The sequence below is a fragment of the Ylistrum balloti genome, unplaced genomic scaffold (assembly GCF_031769215.1).
Source record: "Ylistrum balloti isolate Yb309-2 unplaced genomic scaffold, AGI_CSIRO_Ybal_v1 Utg370078, whole genome shotgun sequence".
Lineage (NCBI taxonomy): Eukaryota > Metazoa > Mollusca > Bivalvia > Pectinida > Pectinidae > Ylistrum > Ylistrum balloti.
This window is the reverse complement of record NW_026782116.1, coordinates 1,165,691-1,185,609: the sequence shown is the minus strand read 5'-3', so window position 1 is coordinate 1,185,609 and position 19,919 is coordinate 1,165,691. Positions and strand designations below refer to the sequence as shown.

General features: G+C 35.1%; 2 protein-coding genes across 3 annotated transcripts in view; one reads left to right on the top strand and one right to left on the bottom strand.

The window, feature by feature from the left end:
• Positions 1-4,675, top strand: part of LOC132549794 (bromodomain-containing protein 3-like) — a 37,784-nt gene extending 33,109 nt beyond the window's left edge. The window contains exon 24 of the mRNA XM_060213759.1: positions 1,203-4,675. Within this exon, the coding sequence (XP_060069742.1) occupies positions 1,203-1,268 (66 nt within the window). The 3' untranslated portion in view covers positions 1,269-4,675. The remainder of the gene's footprint in view (positions 1-1,202) is intronic.
• Positions 4,676-4,893: 218 nt separating this feature from the next.
• LOC132549789 (aromatic-L-amino-acid decarboxylase-like) lies at positions 4,894-17,516 on the bottom strand. 2 transcript variants are annotated; one of them, XM_060213754.1, is made up of 13 exons: positions 17,459-17,516; positions 14,648-14,877; positions 14,179-14,292; positions 13,479-13,598; positions 12,700-12,837; positions 11,874-12,017; positions 11,525-11,591; positions 11,248-11,342; positions 10,388-10,455; positions 9,725-9,815; positions 8,668-8,766; positions 7,837-7,938; positions 4,894-7,313 (listed from the first exon to the last, which is right to left on the bottom strand). In XM_060213754.1, exons 2-13 carry the CDS (start codon positions 14,846-14,848, stop codon positions 7,113-7,115), a joined length of 1,440 nt encoding a protein of 479 aa, XP_060069737.1. In that variant the 5' UTR covers positions 14,849-14,877; positions 17,459-17,516; the 3' UTR covers positions 4,894-7,112. The 2 variants fall into 2 exon arrangements, with proteins under 2 accessions (XP_060069737.1, XP_060069738.1); XM_060213755.1 differs by lacking the exon at positions 17,459-17,516 and adding an exon at positions 17,186-17,219.
• Positions 17,517-19,919: the final 2,403 nt, after the last annotated feature.

Sequence of the window (19,919 nt, the reverse complement as noted above, 5' to 3'; positions counted from 1 at the left end):
ACTAAATAAAGGATTGAGCATCAACACCAAGGATTCCGTGATTGGTAGTTTTATTAGGTTGACATGTTTCGGCTATCTAGGCTAGCCGTCATCAGAACAGTGGTCTAGTCTAGCTAGCCAAAACATGTCAACCTAATAAAACCACCGATCACAGAATCCTTGGTGTTGATGCTCCATCCTTTATTTAGTGGTTAGTACCTATCGTCTATGGAGCTCTGCTAGAATCCTTCGGATCCACCTAGGATTCTTCTACCGATACATCTACCTACTAGTACCACTCACAGGACATTGGACTCCTTCACCTCTTTATTTTCCCAAGATTATCTAAATGTGAAACAAACTCTTCATAATTACTTTAAAATTTCATTTAAAGATTATTGAAATCATTCATAAATACTTTTAACTGTCTCTTCTTTTCATGTCATGCACAAGGCACATGACTTCTTTGTGCCTATCAATTAGCATGTTAAATCTGTTTTTGATTCCATATTTAATCATTGTGATAAAAATGAAGTTTTCTCAATTAAATATGTATCACTATTATTGATCCAGAGGAGTTGAAATGTAATGAGAGTTAAGTTTCCCCTCTAATGCCTTGCCTTAAACAACAAAATAAGAAGGATCAATCTTGCTCCCTGAAGAAAAGAATCTCTGATTCTTGTATTATAATTAGTCTACAAAAGTTTTGTCTTACTGATCCTACTTGAACTTGCTAGTAAGGTTCTAATGTCATGTGGTTGTTTAGCAACAGTCTTCTGAGGAATCAGCTGTAATACTCAATGTTTTATCTTGATCTTGTAAATATTTTCTAATGAAGCAAGACATCTCGTTATTGTACTGAATATGGATCTTATTGGTTGATTGTGATAATGAAAGGGGTCACAATAGCTCAGTAGTCTGAGTATTGGCCTAGGTATGTGATTTGAGGCACCCTATCCGTGACGGATTGTGTTTCTCGGGAAGCTGATAATTACAGTTAGAATATGCAAAAATATAATAAAATGTTTTGAAACTTGTTAATATATACATTTTATTTGTAGTCTTAGTTTGGTATTTTTCATAATTCATCAATGCACTAAATTACCAAAAACATTGTGATTGCACCAATTGAAGTATATTTTCAGTTAAAAGCAGCATAAAAGAAGAAAATACCAGAGTTTAAAAATTTAACATGACCATATATTTTCCTTTCTTTATTTTAGATGGCACATAGGATAGATATGAATGCACAGAGTGAGCTGATGGCGTCATTTGAGGAAATGCTGTGAGGAATGCTGTTGACATTAATATTGGCACTTGACAATGATGTGAGCTGCTGAGATCATCAACATGTTTCAGACTCAATTTCAAGCTTTAAAGATTTAAAGCAGACAATGGATGCTAGATTGCTCTTCCTGTCAAAGCAGTGTAGTTCATGAAGAGAGTACTTGGATGTTGTGCAGTTTTACTGGCTCTTGTACTGCCCCAAGATGGCTGTGACAATGGCCTCTATGGACAAAAAAACTTGATCCATTGCCAGTGAATGAAATACAGAGAGTAATATTGAATATCAAATAAATATCATGATGGCAATTAAGCACCGTCCATCGTGGTAGAAGCAATACTGAACGCTATGTGTGAAATTGTAGTTTCTCTGTGAAACAAGGCTGAATCTGTTGGTGTTGAAAAAAAGAAGTCTGCAGTAGAAATTTTTGCCTGTTTGTTAACATGGACAAAACATAGTTATGCTGTAGAACAGACGTATATGATTTTATCGTCTTTTAACAGAAACAGCTTGTAAACTTGATGCTGTATATAAGAGTGGAACATTTGATGAGGATGACATGTAATGAACATTACTAATATATCAGTGATGTGGTTTGTTGAAGACTAGATAGATATCAAGAATGGTGCTTTTATAACCTGGTTCAGTCTAAACTTCATTCAGTGTGATTACACATGTTGTATGTAAAAGTAGATAAAAAGTCTTTATACTATTGTAACTCTGAAACTTGAGTGTCGTAAACTTTGTCCTTTATTGTATATTTTCATCGGAAGCTAAAAGCGACACAAGTTCTTATCTGTGGAAAATATGACTGTCTTGTGTATGAAATACATTTAAGGCATTCATGTTATGAATAAGGAAACTGTCACTTAACATGATGGAAATTATATTATAATGTAATCTCTGGGAAGGGCATCTTGCCAATTTATTACATAAATGAAGCAACAATTACGCATATTGTGTTCCCAAAGCAAAAAAATAAATGTTGTGCATTCTTAAATCCACTAGAGTCATGAACTGTTAATCTGGTCACCAACATTCCAAAGAAAAAAATCTGGAAGAAAATGTATGGGAATGGGCTTGTTATGGGAACAAATCCACAACCAGAATCATTAATCAGGGAGATATGTAGTCCAGATTTTGTTTGGAATGTACAAGTGTTCAAATTAATGAGTGCAGACTACATTGTAGGTTTTCAAAATTCATATCTTGTGTAAATCTTAAATGTTGTCATCAGGTTTTATATGTGTGTTTATGTATGTTAGTAGATGGATGGCTGGGTCATTGAGCAGAAGTGGGAACAGGAATTTCCTCTGGTTCAGGAAACTTAAATATTATATATGGTCAGATTTTATTAATTAGGTTGTTAAACTTGGATCGTTTGAAGTTTTGAAAATTGGTATGATTGAATTAAAAATCTCTAGAGAGAGATCGATGTGTACAGATTAATAAAAGTAATATATGAAATCTCGACCTCTGAGTATTGTTGTGTAATTATTTCTGGTAGTTCTTGTTATACCTCCTTTGTTTAATGCCAAAATCCTGTTTTTATGATAAATGATGGCACATCAATAATAAATTCACTTCAAGATTTTTTTATCTCAAATGTCAATCAGCAGTTAATAGGTTTAAATTGTTGAAAGAAATTCATATTTGTAATATTTGTATGTTTTTTAACCATCAATTTGATGTGAAATGTACTCTCTTGGAACTCATCATAAGGGAAGTTGGTTGGCAGGCAGATATTCAGTCTCCAACTCATATCAAACGTTTAAACCAATTCATATGAAGATTGGTTAACAGATTAAAGATTTCAATAAGTTTGACAAATGTGTCTACGTCTATTCAAATAATTGTGGACTTTTTACAACAAAATTACTGAATCCCTGCATCTTTCTGTTAAACTTCTGTTACATTCTGTCTCGATGGTAGCAAGCTTTGTCATTATGGAATTTGAAAGGTCATATCATGGTTTGATTTTGTACTGAACTGTGCTGCTTTTTACTAGTATGGGATGAGAGAGCCATCTCATTATTTCATTTGTTGAATAGGAGGAAATTTTGTTCCTTTTGTAAATTATAGCAACATTTTCATGCCTTCATTTAAATGTTTCTCTTAAATTTTTTTCACAATTGCATCATTTCACATGTGAGTTGTCAAGTCAGTTTGGTGTGACTGTTCATTCATAGCAGTGATGTAGATATTTCATGAACATCTTCATATTATCATAAGATATTATATACATAGTAAAACTAGGTGTAAATGAATCACAAAGGTGCAGTACATGTACATTTTGTTTGTGTAATTTATTCCAATATTGTTTTTGATAGCAGCTGATTGTACATACCCATATAATCCTTCCTCACCAGTGGTCACATTACAAGACTCATTCCATTTTGAGTCCCAAAAAGTAAGTGGGAGTCCATCATCATACATCCATTTCCACTTGCATTTGAGCATAATAATGTTTGATTACATGTTGAGTGATTCTGTCTAGAAGATATTGTACTGGCACATTGACTTTTAATTCATAGCCTGACATGTTAAAATCGCTCTCTAGTACTTCAAAATCTTTGTGCAATGAGAATATACATTAAATTTGAGCTCAAGTATTTGACCATAGTTGTATCTGTCAATTTAATGTTAATCAGGTAAGAAAACCTTTTGAAATTTTCTTCACCATAACAACAGTTGAAATTAATGTCTTCAAATCTTTTGTGATCACAGTTTCTTTTAAAATGCAGCACTGTTTTAGGAAAGAAAACAATTTGTAGTCAGAAGATTTTCCTTTCATCATATATCAACTACATTTACCAAAGATCTTGTCATGCTAATGTATTAATGTGTTTAGTGTTGTGGAATATAATTGGCAACATCATCTTTATTGAAGATGTATAGCCCTTGATTGGCTACTGTGTTTCTCTCTTTTTTTTATCATTTTTCTCCCTTTTTTATTTTTTTATTTTCAAGGACTGATCTATTAATTTTGAAATTGAATCATCCAAAATATTTTCCTTGACAGACTTGTTAGACCAGCCTGTATCTACATTAGTATCAACATTCTATAATGCCAGCTGTTGACAGTCTGTTCCAACTTAATAATGGAAAGGAAACTTAATACTCTACTGGTATATCGTGTGAAAACGGAACCTTGCAGGGTTAAGTCAGTCAGTCCCACACTGCTTCTTATGTCAAATACAAATTTCTCTGGCATATTACTATCTTCAGTAGCAGAATTGTAACTTTGCATACTTGTGTGGTCTGTCATGGCAGAATTGTGTAAAATGACAAGTCTTATATATCATACGCTGTTGATTGTTTTGCTGCAGCTTGTAATCTCAAATCGTTGATCACTTTAATCAATTATCATGTCAATATTACATGAAAAAAAATAAAGTACTTCATGACCTATATTTTTGTTTGCTTGTATAATGTGGTGTAATACGTATTATGATATGCTTCTGTGTCAAACAGAATTATCTCTCTTTAATGAGATTTATGCCGTGATTTAAGAACACTTTTATTTAAGTTGAGCAAATTACTTAGGACATTATGACACCTAGTGAATAAGTGAAATTGCCATAAATCAAAAGAAAACAGATTATATTCTTTGCATTTACCAATTTATTCAGACTGGATAAAACAACATATTCTACATACACATTTAATGAGAGAGGTTTATCCAGACAGATTGGATAATACTTAAATGGATATTATGAGGATAACTGGGATATGAAATATTTCTATACTTTCAGGTGTTGGAGATCACTAAATGAACTCCTAGCCTTTAACATCCATAAATATATTTCTGGAATTTTTGTAGATATCAAATTTGTACTTTCTACACAACACCAGTCCCATTTCATTTACATAGCCATTATATTCTCGTATACAGACAAGGCAATCTTGCACACTACCTAACACTATAATCTGCTGTCCAGGACCTTCACATGAACTTTGATGCGAACTGTATTCATTATTCAGATGACATCATATCCAATGGTCTCTCCTACGTAAAAACCAAAAGCAAAAAATCCAGTGGAATGTAAATATTTTGAAATGAAAAAAATACTACAAGTTTATGTACATTTTGACACCATAATGTATGAAAAATAAGGGCTATTACTGTTAGAAGTAGGAAATTGATTTATCTTCGTTTTGGGCTGACATTATGTAAAATCTTGTTTGCTGCTTTGTGACAGGATGTCTGACCTCAACTGCAATCAGTTGATCTTGACCACATGCAGGTAACAAATTCTTTTAATGTTTCTCAATTGATGCATATCATCCATTTTAAAACAACACTTTGGTTATATTTAAGTTGGATAGCTTTACACTTATATACAACCGTATGTAATGTATTGCCATGTGTGTTCCTGGACTTGATCTAAATCTTATAACTACAAGCAATAACATCCTAAGAGTTAGTTTGAAAATGGATTACCATCAATCACATCGTTAAAAAGATAAAATCATAAAAAAAGATCGAGACGGAGCTTCTAAAACTAAATCCATGCATTGACTGATCTTTTGTCCAAATAGAGTAACATACTGTGATACCAAATATATGATTTGATAGTGTTTGTGTGTATACCCAAAAACCCCAAAACCGTTCACTAAAAAGTTCAGCATAAAGTTGAAAACTTTCTAACCTTGAAAGCTTTTTACAAATTTATTCAAAAGTACTTGATGAAATGTAGTAAATTTTCTTTTTCGTATTGTAGGGGAAAATGCTATTCACTGTTCACAACCGTGTTTTATTATTTTCATATAAAAGATCAGTGAATAACTCATTTTCCAAAATATCTTTACATCACAACCATTCTTTCTATTAATATGTGTAACTGGAAGAAGTTAATCGGCTTATACAGGCAAGAGACAAGCTCAATGCATAACTGTAGAGGTCATGCAATTTGAAAATAACAACCCCCAACACACAGACAAGAAGCTATAAACCAAGTATTAATATAGTTTACAACAATGATCATTCATCCTGGGTATTATGTCTTTCTATGAGTGAAGGTCAAGATGACCATGCAAATAGGCGAGGGAAGGACAGATGGAAAATAGTGGATTAATTTTTATTTCTTTAAGGTTAAGACAGAAAACCCTCTGATTTTGAATGAGCTCCACACCAATTCTAAATTCCTTCTTGGTTTATAAGCAGTGGAATTCAGCAGGCCTATTACTTTTCTAAACCTGAAGAGGACTTCAAACTGCAGAGAGGAAATGTTCATATTTTGACATTTTGAAAATTAAGTCAGGAACAAAAAGTTCAAGTTGTTCAAAATATTCCTGCAATATAGATTTTTACCATTTTTCAATATCTGCCATTTGATGCATCAGTATGATGTGTAGTGTGAATTACACCAATATTAATCTTGAATAAACATTTTACTTTTAAACTATCTAAAATGTATATTACCGAGAAAACCACAGTGGACCAATTGGTCTAGACATCTAACTACTGTACAGGTATGATACAAGAATCCAGTCAAGATATTCACTAAAGCTTGTAATTTTCACAGGTCAAAATTTTCACCTGTTTCTTTAAATAGAATGATCAATGTGTATTTTAAGGAATCAGAATTTTTCATACTCTAGATGTAAAAATACAACTAACACTTCTATGTTTCATTGTTTTACAGATTCAGTTTTTCACAATCATGTTAATGTTCCTCAAAATCTCAGTGAAATACTTCACTTGATATAAGCCATGAATGACAAACATTTTGATTGAATACACATATGTAAGTCATCTTTAAGCTTGGAAACACCATCATGAACAGCATTTAGTATCACTTTGGTTTTCTTGGTATCTTAGGATGTAAGCCATGATATTGTTCTATTAGCATGGATTTTCCTGTAGAAGTTTAGAAGTAACTTCTGTGATAACTCGCCATGCTAAGTTGATATCGTTATTGTTGGTGCCGGAACTACAGATGGCTAGCCTAAGGAAGTATGTGCCCTTGACACTGGATGGCACAATGCTTATTCTACCATCATCATTGATTGCCTTCAGCAGTTTTTCATTACGGTCATTCTTTCCCTACAACATAATTCAGATGGTTAAAAATAATCCCATGGAACAGATAGTCATCATACAACATAAATGTAAATACATTTTCATATGTATTCACTGAATTTTGTTGAAATGCTCAAACACTCCATCATTTATATACTATTCAATCATCATGAAAACTAGAAAAAAAAACAAGCATTTTGGGATACTAGTATTCAATATATATCACCTCCATTGTCTAAAACCAGTACATTTATCTTAAGATTTTCCACTACTGGTAATAACCAATCTTTCTAACATTATTGTTTTTAGCATATAAGAAGTGCGTTATACAGTCCATGTGAACTACCTAATGGTTTATTTTCATAAAAACTGAAAACTAGACACCTTTCCTGCTACATATGATCATTCACTCTATTCAATCTATTTCAGTGCTTTACAACTGTCAGGTTTTAAGCTGCTTACATAGATTGTTTATAAATTATCAATGTTAAAAAAACAGAAACATGTTTAATGAAATAAATGCTCTGATAAATAAGGTAAAACGCACCTTTAATCTGAAGCAGACAAGGCCCATAACAACTTCACCAAAGATTTCAAATCTGTCATCTGCAACCACTAACTTCTCAAAGTCATGGGCTAGTTGGACATCCTGGGAGTGGATGTCAAAAAAGAAAAAAAAAAAACACACAAGTTGTAATTTTGACCTGTAATTTGTTAAGGTCATAATGATACAAAATAAAATAGGTAGACTTCTTATATATTAATTTGAACCATCTTGGATCCTATCAAGAAAATAGTTTTAAACTAGAAAATTAATGCCCCATGCACAGTTTGATAAAATTCTAAGAGAAGGTGACCTTCACCTTGGAATTCCCATCGGAGGTATATCTATTTTATAGTCCTGAAGAAATGAAGTTGTTTCAAGCAATGTCACTAGACAGGCTGATGATTTTATTTATACAGTAATGGTGACTGACCTTGAACTTGGAAATTTTAAATAGAAACAAATAGAAATCATACATAACCTTTGCATATATTTTCATCAAAATATGTTAAGTCCCTAGAGTGATATTACGGTAATGACTTTGATATTTTTCATTAATGGTAATCGTGACCTTGACTGTGACCTCAAACCCCAAAAACATGAATTTATCTTAGGTTGACAGGATGTAGTTGACCTTTGTAAAGCATGATTAATAAATGAAGTTGATAGAGCTACGGCATTGACTTGGAACACAGTGCGGCAGGAGGGCATGTGGAACACTATGTCAACCTATTTAATTCAGGCATGAATACAACACTGATGTTCTGAAGTGTATAAATATTGTATTAATGGTGAATTTGTCAATACAGTATCTATTGAATAGTGTGAAATTACCTTTCGTATATACTCTTGTAAACCTTTCAAACCATAGGCTCTTATAACAAACCATAATTTCAGGGATCTGAAACGCCTTCCAAGGGGAATCTGCCAATGCTGAAATGAAGATGATTAGATTAAATTACCAGCTGTTCAGTAAGATATAATGAGAACAAAAACAAGATCTGCATAAAATTGATAACAGACCGATAAAGATGTTTGATTTCAACAATAAAAGATTACCTAACACTGAAATTTCTGTACGGATGGGAGCATGGGACACCTAACCTAACACTCCTTCATCTAAAGATGCATGTATGTATGATTATGATTACTGCAATGGTCAGTTACAAAATACTGAAGGTATAACAGAACAATAAAATAAAGGGGTGGGGACAATAACAATAAAAGGAAAAAGAGTAAGGGCTCACATAGATATATCCCTAACCCCCTCATCCATTTCTTCTTATCTAAATCTGTTGAACAGTTAATGTATTCAGGGGTTAATGAGATATCTTGTACATAAACCGTTTATTGCAAAAGTGGTCAAGGGTGACCTTTGACCTTTAACCTTGATTGATGACCACAAAAATCTATTCAGGTGTAGACATTGGTGGGGTGATGCTATGGTATAAATACATGAACTTATCTGTGATGAGATATCATATCACAAATGCTCAGACACATGGACACAAGGACACACAAAGTGATTACTATATAACTCCCCTTCACCCATAAATATTTGAAAGAGAAGTAGCCCACAATGTATATCAACTCTAGATTACGAAGTTTGGAAGTTAGAGCTTATGAAGCCTAAATGTCTGGTGATTCTGAAAAAGCTAAGAAGTTTAACTCTGATCAACATAATTTTATTACCCTATCAAAATAAGTCTTGCCACAGACAGGTGTAAGATAACTTGAATCCTTGACCTTGTTTTTATTATCCCTCATTCTCAAATGTACACAGTTACCAAAGTATACATACATAGTAGATACAATACACATTTACCAATGTATACTTACCCTGGTTTTCATATTTGAGATACAGAGTATCCAATTACTGGGGAATACCTACCCTGTAGTCAGGCATCTTGCCTTGGTTTTCATGTTTAAGGTACAGAGGGTCCACGTTGAAAGCATCACTGATTAGGGAGCTATCCTGTACCCTTGATATCAAAACAAGCATTAACTAAGAATGTGAAGCATCACATGTGTTGAACTAGTAGTCTATAAATTTATGGATTATTTTGAATTTGAGAGTAATGTTTTAACTTATATTAACATTACTTGTTTGTGTTACAAAACCTTTGCTGCTAAGGCTATTGTCTAATTAAGGCAAAAAATTCATCTTATTTAACATTAAAATATTAACATTAATCTGAGCATATAACTTCCGGTATGATAAGATAGAAAAACGTTTTAATCATTGTCTTAAAGCACTTTATATTGTATCAATTGAAACAAACAACACAGGGGTGTGAAATTCTTCAAGGAGAGAAAATTTGTATGACTATCTGGGACACGGACTTCAGAGCTCTTGTTAACACTGTTGTAAATAGGAATTATTTTCATTTTGCACCTTCAGCATTAAATTACTTTAGTTTTTGAATTACAAGTTCATACATTCTGGAATTCTGGAATTCAACTGCACATGCAGAAGGTTTTATTTTACCACATGGTAAGTGATGTAAGGACAATAACTATGGAGTTTGATATAGTAAACAATGAATATACATACCACAATGCTGAACAATCGAAGTTTACTTTCAGCCATTTATGTGGATTGAAATTAAAAGACATTGCATACTGAAATGAAATAACAAAAGATCAAATAACACTACTACACATGATATAAGTCACAAGAACATTTATCCTTTATTACTCTGTGTTTCCTTAGGGCTAAAAGGCAAGATATTGTTTATGTGTTTTAAAGACTAAATTTTATAGGAGTGGAACCAACTTTTAGCCTGTAGAAACTGTTTTAAAGCAATTATAGTGACCTTGGCTTTTGACCTCAGGACCTGGAAATCAGTCCCATCCAAGGACTTTCTTAACAAAGACACTCAGAAATATATGATTGCAATTGTCCCAAAAGAACTTATTGTATAAAAACAATTAACAGAAAGATTATTTTAAGGAATTAAAGAAGCAGCTGCAGTGCTGACAAGGTACTAAGTATGTTACTGTACATACCAGAACATCCCTATACCTCCAATGACATTTGTCACAAAGATATAACTAAACCCTGTATGTTAGGAATAACTGTGAGCAGTAAGTAACTAGCTAGGACTCACTTTTGGTTGAAATATTCTAACTAAATCCTGTTTGGCTGATATGACTCTGTGCTCTCTCAAGGCTGGGTTTTACTTGTTTTAGCAATAAGTAACATATTCACAGTGAATTTGAATATTTATTTAGCTAGGGTGACATTCTACAGAGACAAGAACAGAATAATGTTTCCAGAAATTAAATGAAAAAAGGACTCCCAGAATGCATAACTAAGTAATGATATCAATCATTTTATTGAAATCAGAAATCACATCCTCTGCCCCAAATTTGTAGCAGGAGTGTGCAATTAAAACAAACCATCAAACTCACCTCAACACCATTCAACAGAGGTCGAAATTCTGGACAGATGAAAGCACTCCCAGCATATGCTGCATCAATGTGCATCCATAATCCCTCTTTCTGACCTAACCAAATATGAACCAAATGTAATATTTTTGATAAATATACTTTCTAGCCGGACAAATATTATTCATCCAAACGTTTTAAGCAAGGAATTCAATGAAAGGGTTAATAAATCATTATTTATCAGCAATAAAACATAAAACTTTGTTATCAAGATTTCTCAATCAAGAAAAGATGGACTTACACACAGGTCCACATTCCAGTAGATTGTCAAAAGCACAGGATAAGGTTGTTCCCAAGGTGGCACACAGCTGTGGGGAGTACCATAGACAATAATAAACACAGTGCCATTTTAAAATCTTAATGTCAATATACATGTAGTCACTTTCTGTTCATAAAATCTAAAGTCTACACTGTCTGCGTGCATTCAAGGCCAATAACTCACATCTGGTTTGGTTTGCTTTGGTAAATTCAAGAAATAAAGAAGATTGATTTTGGAACTTTTTTTTCTAAATGATGAACTGTTTTGCCAGACTGTTTGAATAACAAGATGACAACACAAGCTGGCTTGTGCTACAAGAAAATATACTTACATAAAATGGAATAAGACCTGCTGCTCTGTCCTTTTCTATTGCTTGTTGAAGAGTTGTTCCCCTTAGCGAACCCTTCTCATCTGTTTCCAACTTCTTCATTGTGACAGCTCCAATAAGTCCAGCCCTTTCTACAGATGAGTGAGCCTGAAATATCAAATTTTGTAATAGTATTTTCTGAGTTAGTGAATGCTTCACAAATACAATGAATGAAATATGATATGTTATGTACAAGCTCATCACCTAAGCCTAATAACCTACGACTGCACCTATATTTTACACATGTAAAAGTATCAAAAACAGGGGGGTGGAGACACAACGTCCAACAAACATAGAAATCAGGAAATTCCTTCCAAGAACAGCCGTGGATCCAAAAGGATACCGAGTACCCACTATAATAAGTAGAATAGACGTCAGGAGTAGTCAAAACACGAAGCTGTTCCGGTCCAATCCACAATTTATTCGAATAAATCGTGGATTGGACCGGAACTTCTTCGTGTTGTGCCTACTCCTGACGTCTATTCTACATATAAAAGTATGAAAGACAGATATACGTGGAGTTCGAAAATAGGAATATCATTAGCATCAATTTCTTTTAAGCAAATTCATAATTCAATACTTAAATTTAAGTGCAATGCAAATTCTAGATATTTATCCAACAACAAAGTAATCACAAAGGCACATATAATACAAGGTAGAAGGCAACAATCAGCACCCATAATGAATCAGGGAGACAAGTGAAATGATTTGCTGATAATCCTAAGACAGTGACTAAATACCAGAGGGCACAACCATGTTAGATTGCATTCTGTAAGTAACACTGACTCACCTGATCAGAGCAGTAGGCAACAAGTTTAGACAGGACCTTTCCATCATCATGATGACCATCTCCTGATTCGTTATGTTTGTGTAAGGATTGTGTGCGGGCTGACAGGAGTGTGACAAGTGTGGCCTCGCTGGCTGTGCCCTGTAATTATTAAAAATTAATTACTCCCACATTCTGTCTTAACGTGGTATATATCTGAACCACCTTCACAGGAAATACAAGGCAAATACTGTTTACAGATGGTAATAGAATAAATGTTGGTGAAGATTATGATACATAGAACCAAAATCAACCATAATTGTACTTTCGATCATGATATTAAGTCAAAACAAACTCTTCCAACTTAGTTAAGCACTTTGGATTCTAGCAATTAACAGAGAAGGAATAAGATAAAATTAAAACAAACACAAGGCATCACAAACAACACAAATTTCTCACATGTTTCCACCTTGACTTAATAATGAAGAAGACTAATTGCTTTAAGTCTGAACAAATAGTAACAGTGACCTTGACCTACAAACCTGAAACTCAAACTCATCCGACAGCAATAAATCTACATCCAAATCCACAGTCCTGTACTCATAGAATTTTGATGGGAATCTTAAAATTTCTGGAAATACTTAATTAAACTGATATCAATTATGGTTCTTTATATCAATTTTTAAAAATTGTAACTGATGGCAAGGATTTAAAAAAAATAGTAATGGTGATTTTGACCTTGACCCTACAATGCTAAAACTCAAACTTAGAAGCTCCTACATGGAAATGCCCTGTGTACCTACCTGTATTACTCCTCCTCCTTTACCACCGGAGGAGAACAGGAAGGATGGGGGCAGGTCTAACATCTTACCTAGCCAGTCCAAAACTACCACTTCCAGCTCTGTACAAGCTGGACTGGATGCCTGTAAATACAACACTACATGTCAGTAATGTTAACACACAATACCACTTAGTGCACAGATATGTTAACCACAACACAGTTCTGCTGCACCCTCATTGATTTCTTAGTATATCAATAATTTTGTTACAGGATAGAATAATTCACACATGTACAACGACACTAATTTTACTCCATAAAGAATGGTGATAAAAAGATCAATAACTCTGTCATCAACACATCTGCATCCAAATGTGGACCACGTTTGGTAAGTCTATGATAGGACCTGTCAAAGTAATGACCTTGACAAGAAAAATTAATAAGAGCAATAACTCTGTGTTTATGGCTGTGAGGAGTATAATTTGAGTAAATGACACTCTTTTATTCTATGTACATATATAAAAAGTTCAATGAATCCAATTAAAGAACTGATAGAATTATAGTCTGGAAAATTAAAAGCTAACAGACAGATGGACAAAGAGTTCCTTATAACAGGCATAAATAAAGTAAATAAGTAAAATATGATGATGATAATAAACATGATAGAAATTACAAAGGGAGATAATAGTGTACTATAGGTAATGCATGTTTGATGTGATACATACCCATGTGAAGCCGATACATCCAATGCCATCCGACAAAATGTCCGCTATGATAGCTGGATAAGAATTGGCAGTGGGAAAGAAGGAATGGAACTGTGGTGAGTGCCAGTGGGTCACCTGAGCAGGAGAGATAACCATCATCAATTTAGAGATCTGAATTTCACGTTAAAAATGAAGAACGTGATTATAAATGTAGGGTTGTCATGGAAACACACATACCTACATAGAATTGTAATTAAACATATATATTTTAAAGACACTATGACATCATGCAGAAATATAATCACAGTTTGAACACATACATACACCAGATGAGATCCAGACATCATTTAATAAAACTAAGACAACAAATTGATTGACAGAGCAGAGCAAGGTTTGAAATGTATCAGGGAGGGAGACTGGACACAATTAGAGGACACTATAATTGTAACAATTTATTTCAGAGGCTAAATCCCTCTCACAATAAACTTACGCCAGGCATTATGACTCTCTCAATATCAGTAAAGATATCATCCCAATTATCTGGATCCTCAGGCGCATGATCTGGAATTAAATCCCTCAGGTATCCAGGAGTAACGGTGGGGAATGGACGACGTTCTCTGATATTTTCTAAGTAATCTGCCACATAGTCCACCATTTCTTTCCCTCTCTTTCGGAACTCCCCTACATCCATCTTGTGTCTTTATCCTAACTGAGAATATCCTGCAAAAAAAGTTATAGAATTCTCTTTATAATGTAATAGTCATGATCTTCACCACAAATCAGAAGATCACAACAAGCATCATATGATTTTTTTCCTTCCTTTTTTACAATGTCTGTTGTACTGTTGTATAGTCGATTCATATTGCTTAGTTTGAATTGTCCTTTTAAAGTGGGGTTGCCAATCAGCTACTGACTGTGATTAGTGATGCACATTAAAGACAGATTTTTGAAATCACATATCTATATATTTCATCTAACCTTTGGGTCCGTCAAACCAGCCCCGAAATCAAATACATATATGCCATTGCAATGATATAGAGTACCCAATAACATGACTTTGTTCAAAGGTATCTGTATACTATGAACGCAGGTGCTTGTAACTTCATGTAGATGTCAGCCACCCAATATCTCTCACCAACACACTACAATGCCCAAACTTGCTACACGTCACCAGCCTCCCATCTCCATGCTGCTCCAACATCTCCAGCATATTCCACATCCTCAGGCTGCTCAATATTACCAGCCTGTCCCATTTTCCAGTTTGCTCCACATGCCCAGCCTGTGCTACAACACCTGCATTTTCCTCCTCCGCCTTCTCCACATGCCCCGTCTGTGCTACAACACCTGCCTTTTCTTTCTTCAGCCTTCTCCACATCCCCAGCCAGCTCCTCTTCTCCAGCCTTCTCCACATCCCCAGCCAGCTCCTCTTCTCCAGTCTCCTCTTCTCCAGTCTGCTCCCAATCCCCTGCCTGCTCCTACTTCTCTAATATGCTTCACATCTCCAGGTTTGTTGATTTATCACCAACCTGTCCTACTTACCAGTCTACTCAACATCCCTAGCCTGCTCCATTTCTCCAACATGCTCCACATCACTTGGTTTTCAACATCTCAAGCATGCTCCATATCCCAGCCTCACCACTTCCCCACCTTATATACATCTAGCTCCTACGTTACCAGCCTGCTCCCACCTCTCCAGTCTGTTCCATATCACCGGTCTGTACTACATCCCCGGTCTGTTCCACATCCCTGGTCTGTACCACATCACCAGCTTATTCCTCAGACTATTCCACATCCCAAGCCTGTTCCACATTCAATGCTTATTCCACGTCCCCAGTCTGTTCCACATCACCAACCTGCTCCACATCACCAGCCTATTCTACATCCATTGCCTGCTCACATTTTTTCAGTGTCCTCCACATCACTAGCCTACTCCACATCCCAAAGTCTGTTTCACATCCCCCAACCTGCTCCACATCACTAGTTTATTCCACATCTAGAGTCTGCTCATACTTCTCCAGCATGCACCACATCTTAAACCTATTTCACATTTCTACCTTTTCCTGCACAATCGACATGCTACATTCGCTCATACATCCCCAACCTATTCCACATTCCTCGTCACTCCACATCTCCCACATAGCCTTTTCTACTCCTACCACCCCTTTCATCCATATATCTTCCATCCATCCTAAAATTTCTGTCCAATCTCAAACTTTCCCCTACTTCCTCCATACTCCCTCATCCCTACTCCCATTTCCATCCATTAAATGTCTACCCTCATGCCTTGTTCTCATTCCCTTACCCATTCCACATATACCAAATTTTCACTATTTCTGCTTTAATTGCCTTGCTGTCGTCATGTGTATGGTATTCTGACATTTTTTTCTCGAATAATACCACTGCAGACGTCAATGTTAATACACCTGTAGTATATATTCTAGTTTGAAGTCAAAGTTTACACAAAATTCTTGATGAGAATCAATGGAATTAAGTAAACATCCATAGAAGTATGCAAATTTTCATTCGTTAGCTATAAATATGTTGTTTACATTATAAATGTTCGGACCTTCTTGTTGTTATTACTTCAGTTTAAGTTGCAGCAGTCACAGTAATGTTAACTTCAGGACTCATATCAATGATAAACAACAAAGGGTCAACAGAAGGCCCTTGTGATACTCTGATGCTGTAAGATTAATTTTGATGCTGGAAAAAGATCCAATTACATATAATGTACTTTAAAAGAAGACAACCAACCACCGAGTAGTTCGTATTTTATACGAGATCAATAAAGATATGTCCGAATTCTTCCTCAAAATTCCAGGGCACGAGATCACACAAAACTTACAAAAAGCCTTGGACTTTGAAGATGTCAAGCCTTCTGTCATAGTAAGTAGATTAATGACAATATTGTGAAAATAAAAAAAAAATTAGTTAACCAGCGAAGAAATATACCACCTTAACTTCAAGTGAAAGTACTGGTTGTCTCCCCTTACATCTGATGTTGCATGTTGACGTCTAGGGGACTTACGATTCTATCACAGGAATCTCAGCATTAACACCAGAAAGATATTAATGTTAATCATAACAGCAGTCACATGGACGTCCCAGCATTATACCAAGTTCGTGGTTAGATAATCATGTTCCAGTACACAAAATAATGAAAACACGTTGCCTCACTCGTGATTTATATACATAAACTTTTCTATTTGCTAATGTTGCACTGTATATCGTGTGCCACGGCAGTTTGGCTTTCAATGACAAAAACAAACACACACGCGTGGTTGGGTTAACTGGCACTTACCGTGCGATTATATCGAGATTAAACAAGCTTAGGAACGCACGGTTATAAGTTCAGCGTGACGTCATGAGCTTCAGGACCGAAGCAGATCAAGCGCATTCTGAATCTCTCAGAATTAGCAAATGGGGGGCGAGAATGACCGAGAGACACCCACCGCGAGCAAATCTGTGTACAGCCTCTTCGAAAGCACGAGTATCTACTACCTATTGTACGTAGCGACTTACTTACGTATCCGGTACTTAAAGATCGTCACGTAGTCTGTCTTAGACTGTGTGTAGTTATACTTACTAGGTAAATCGGACAACTGCACCTCACATGTGACCACGGCGAGTATCAGCTGAGAGAAGTTACTGTGTCGGACTGTTCTTGTCGCAATCAATAACCACCATTGCTGTGCCTATTGGGAATGTTCTGCGACACTGTCAACTTCCACTCCCTGTGCAACAAAAACGTCATACACCACGTTTCATTAATGTTTCACTGTTTACGACAACGAAGCTCATAAAGCTTCACCGCCGTTGATCAGACTTAATGGAAAGTCAGGCTATGGACGAGCAGGATCATTGGAAACATTTACAACATCAAACCAATGAATCGATATTACTGCGTGGTTCTGAAGTCTGGTTAGATTGACCACGTGATTTCTTGATAATGAACGATGCAGCATGAAAACAACTTCCAAACCAAAATATTTATAAAGCATGTTCGTTTATCTTCAACGATATTAACTTACTCGAGCAGCGGTCCAGGTAATCGTAAATCTATTTCCTATTGTGTAGGATAACAGCAAGCCGATGATCGGATCACAAGAACAAGGGCAGGTTCGTTGTGTTGACTTGTCGCACGGTAGGATGGCCCTTAATTACAATGTTAGAAATAACACCACTTAGCACTATGTTCATCATGTCTCTTATTGATTAAGCAGTGCAATATACGAGGTTAAACACGTACTCAATTCAGAGAGAAAAAGAAAAATAAGTCAGTGAACATTACTACTTGACGCCCGCGATCGAGGTCATAAACAAGTACTGTTTTTAATAATCAATTAAAATTATTTAAAACATAGCAATTAAATGTTTTGAAATATAATATGAAACTCCACGTTATTGCTATTTATATGAAAAGTTGGCCTTTTCGCAAATTTACTACACAGAACTACCATGTAATTTAGCAATACATTTGCAACATTAGCAATGTCGTTTTGGTTAAGCTTCGTGAAAATATTTTTGTAGATCTGGAAAGGTGCGGTAGATCTAATAAATACTGTTTTCAGTATCCATGAAGGAAAAGCTATTTTAAACGTGAATATGTTCGAGAGACACAATGGGGGAAGCCGCTCATGAAAACTAGGGCATTCAATTTAAGTGCAATGAACAAATGTATCCGAAACGTCAATAGGAATGCATGCGCAAAATAAGAAAGCATATCCGTAAACGGTATGAAGTACAGATTAGTATGGAGACATAACGTTACAAGCTAAGGAATACGAAATACAACGAAATGTATTTCAGTCCGCCAAACGAACTGGGGGACTTGCTGTATTTACCCATGGGTTTTACTATTTAATTATTAAAGTCCCATTGCTATGGCAAATATTGCTGGACCAATATTGATCTCATTTGAGGCTTCACCAAAATAAAGCAATATACCATTTGGAACAGAATTAAAAAATAATCGATTTCACGAATTTTATAGTCATGTAACTGACAAATGTTCAGAAATTTTGACCAATATCAAATGAATCCGATATCTTGAAGCTATGAAGCAATATACTAACTTTGGTTCAAATATTACAGTAAAAATTTAAGTTGTTTAACAAGAAAAATAAAAAATTATTTTAAAAGTCTTTAAAATCACATAACGCTGGTATAGACTGATTTTGACTAATGTCAATCTCGTCCAAGCATCAAACCAAATTTGGTGCAAATCTGGTGGAAAAAAATCTCAAGTTAAAGACGGAGAAAGAGGCAAACCGACCAAGGAAACAATATGCCACCTATCATCGTTGTCGGTGGCATGAACATTCATACAGAAAATGGCGCTGCTTCTTTTTTGGTCGATTTTGCCTTTTTACCAGAAAGTTCCCTACAATTTGTTTTGTCTTTCTGAATCAATCGTTGGATAGTTAATTCTTATCAGTCGCTATTTCCCAGTCTCTTGTGACAGTTCACAGCTGTCATAACGGGATGTCTGCTCCTTTGTTGTTTTTTTTAGGTCAATGTCTGACGGCTATACGATACTTTATAAAGTTTCCGAACAAAGTGACCGTCGGGTTTGCATTAGAGGGGGCTGTTTCATCTCCGGTAAGGTGACTACTGCAGCTAGACGACGCTGCATCTCTATACTCTTACAGTCAGTCATGAAAGAATCGATAGCTTGGTCTGTCTCCGCCTGTGATATCTTTGGTTCAAGATCAAAAGAAACATGTTTGATATCACACCAGTAACATTAACCGACTTTTAAT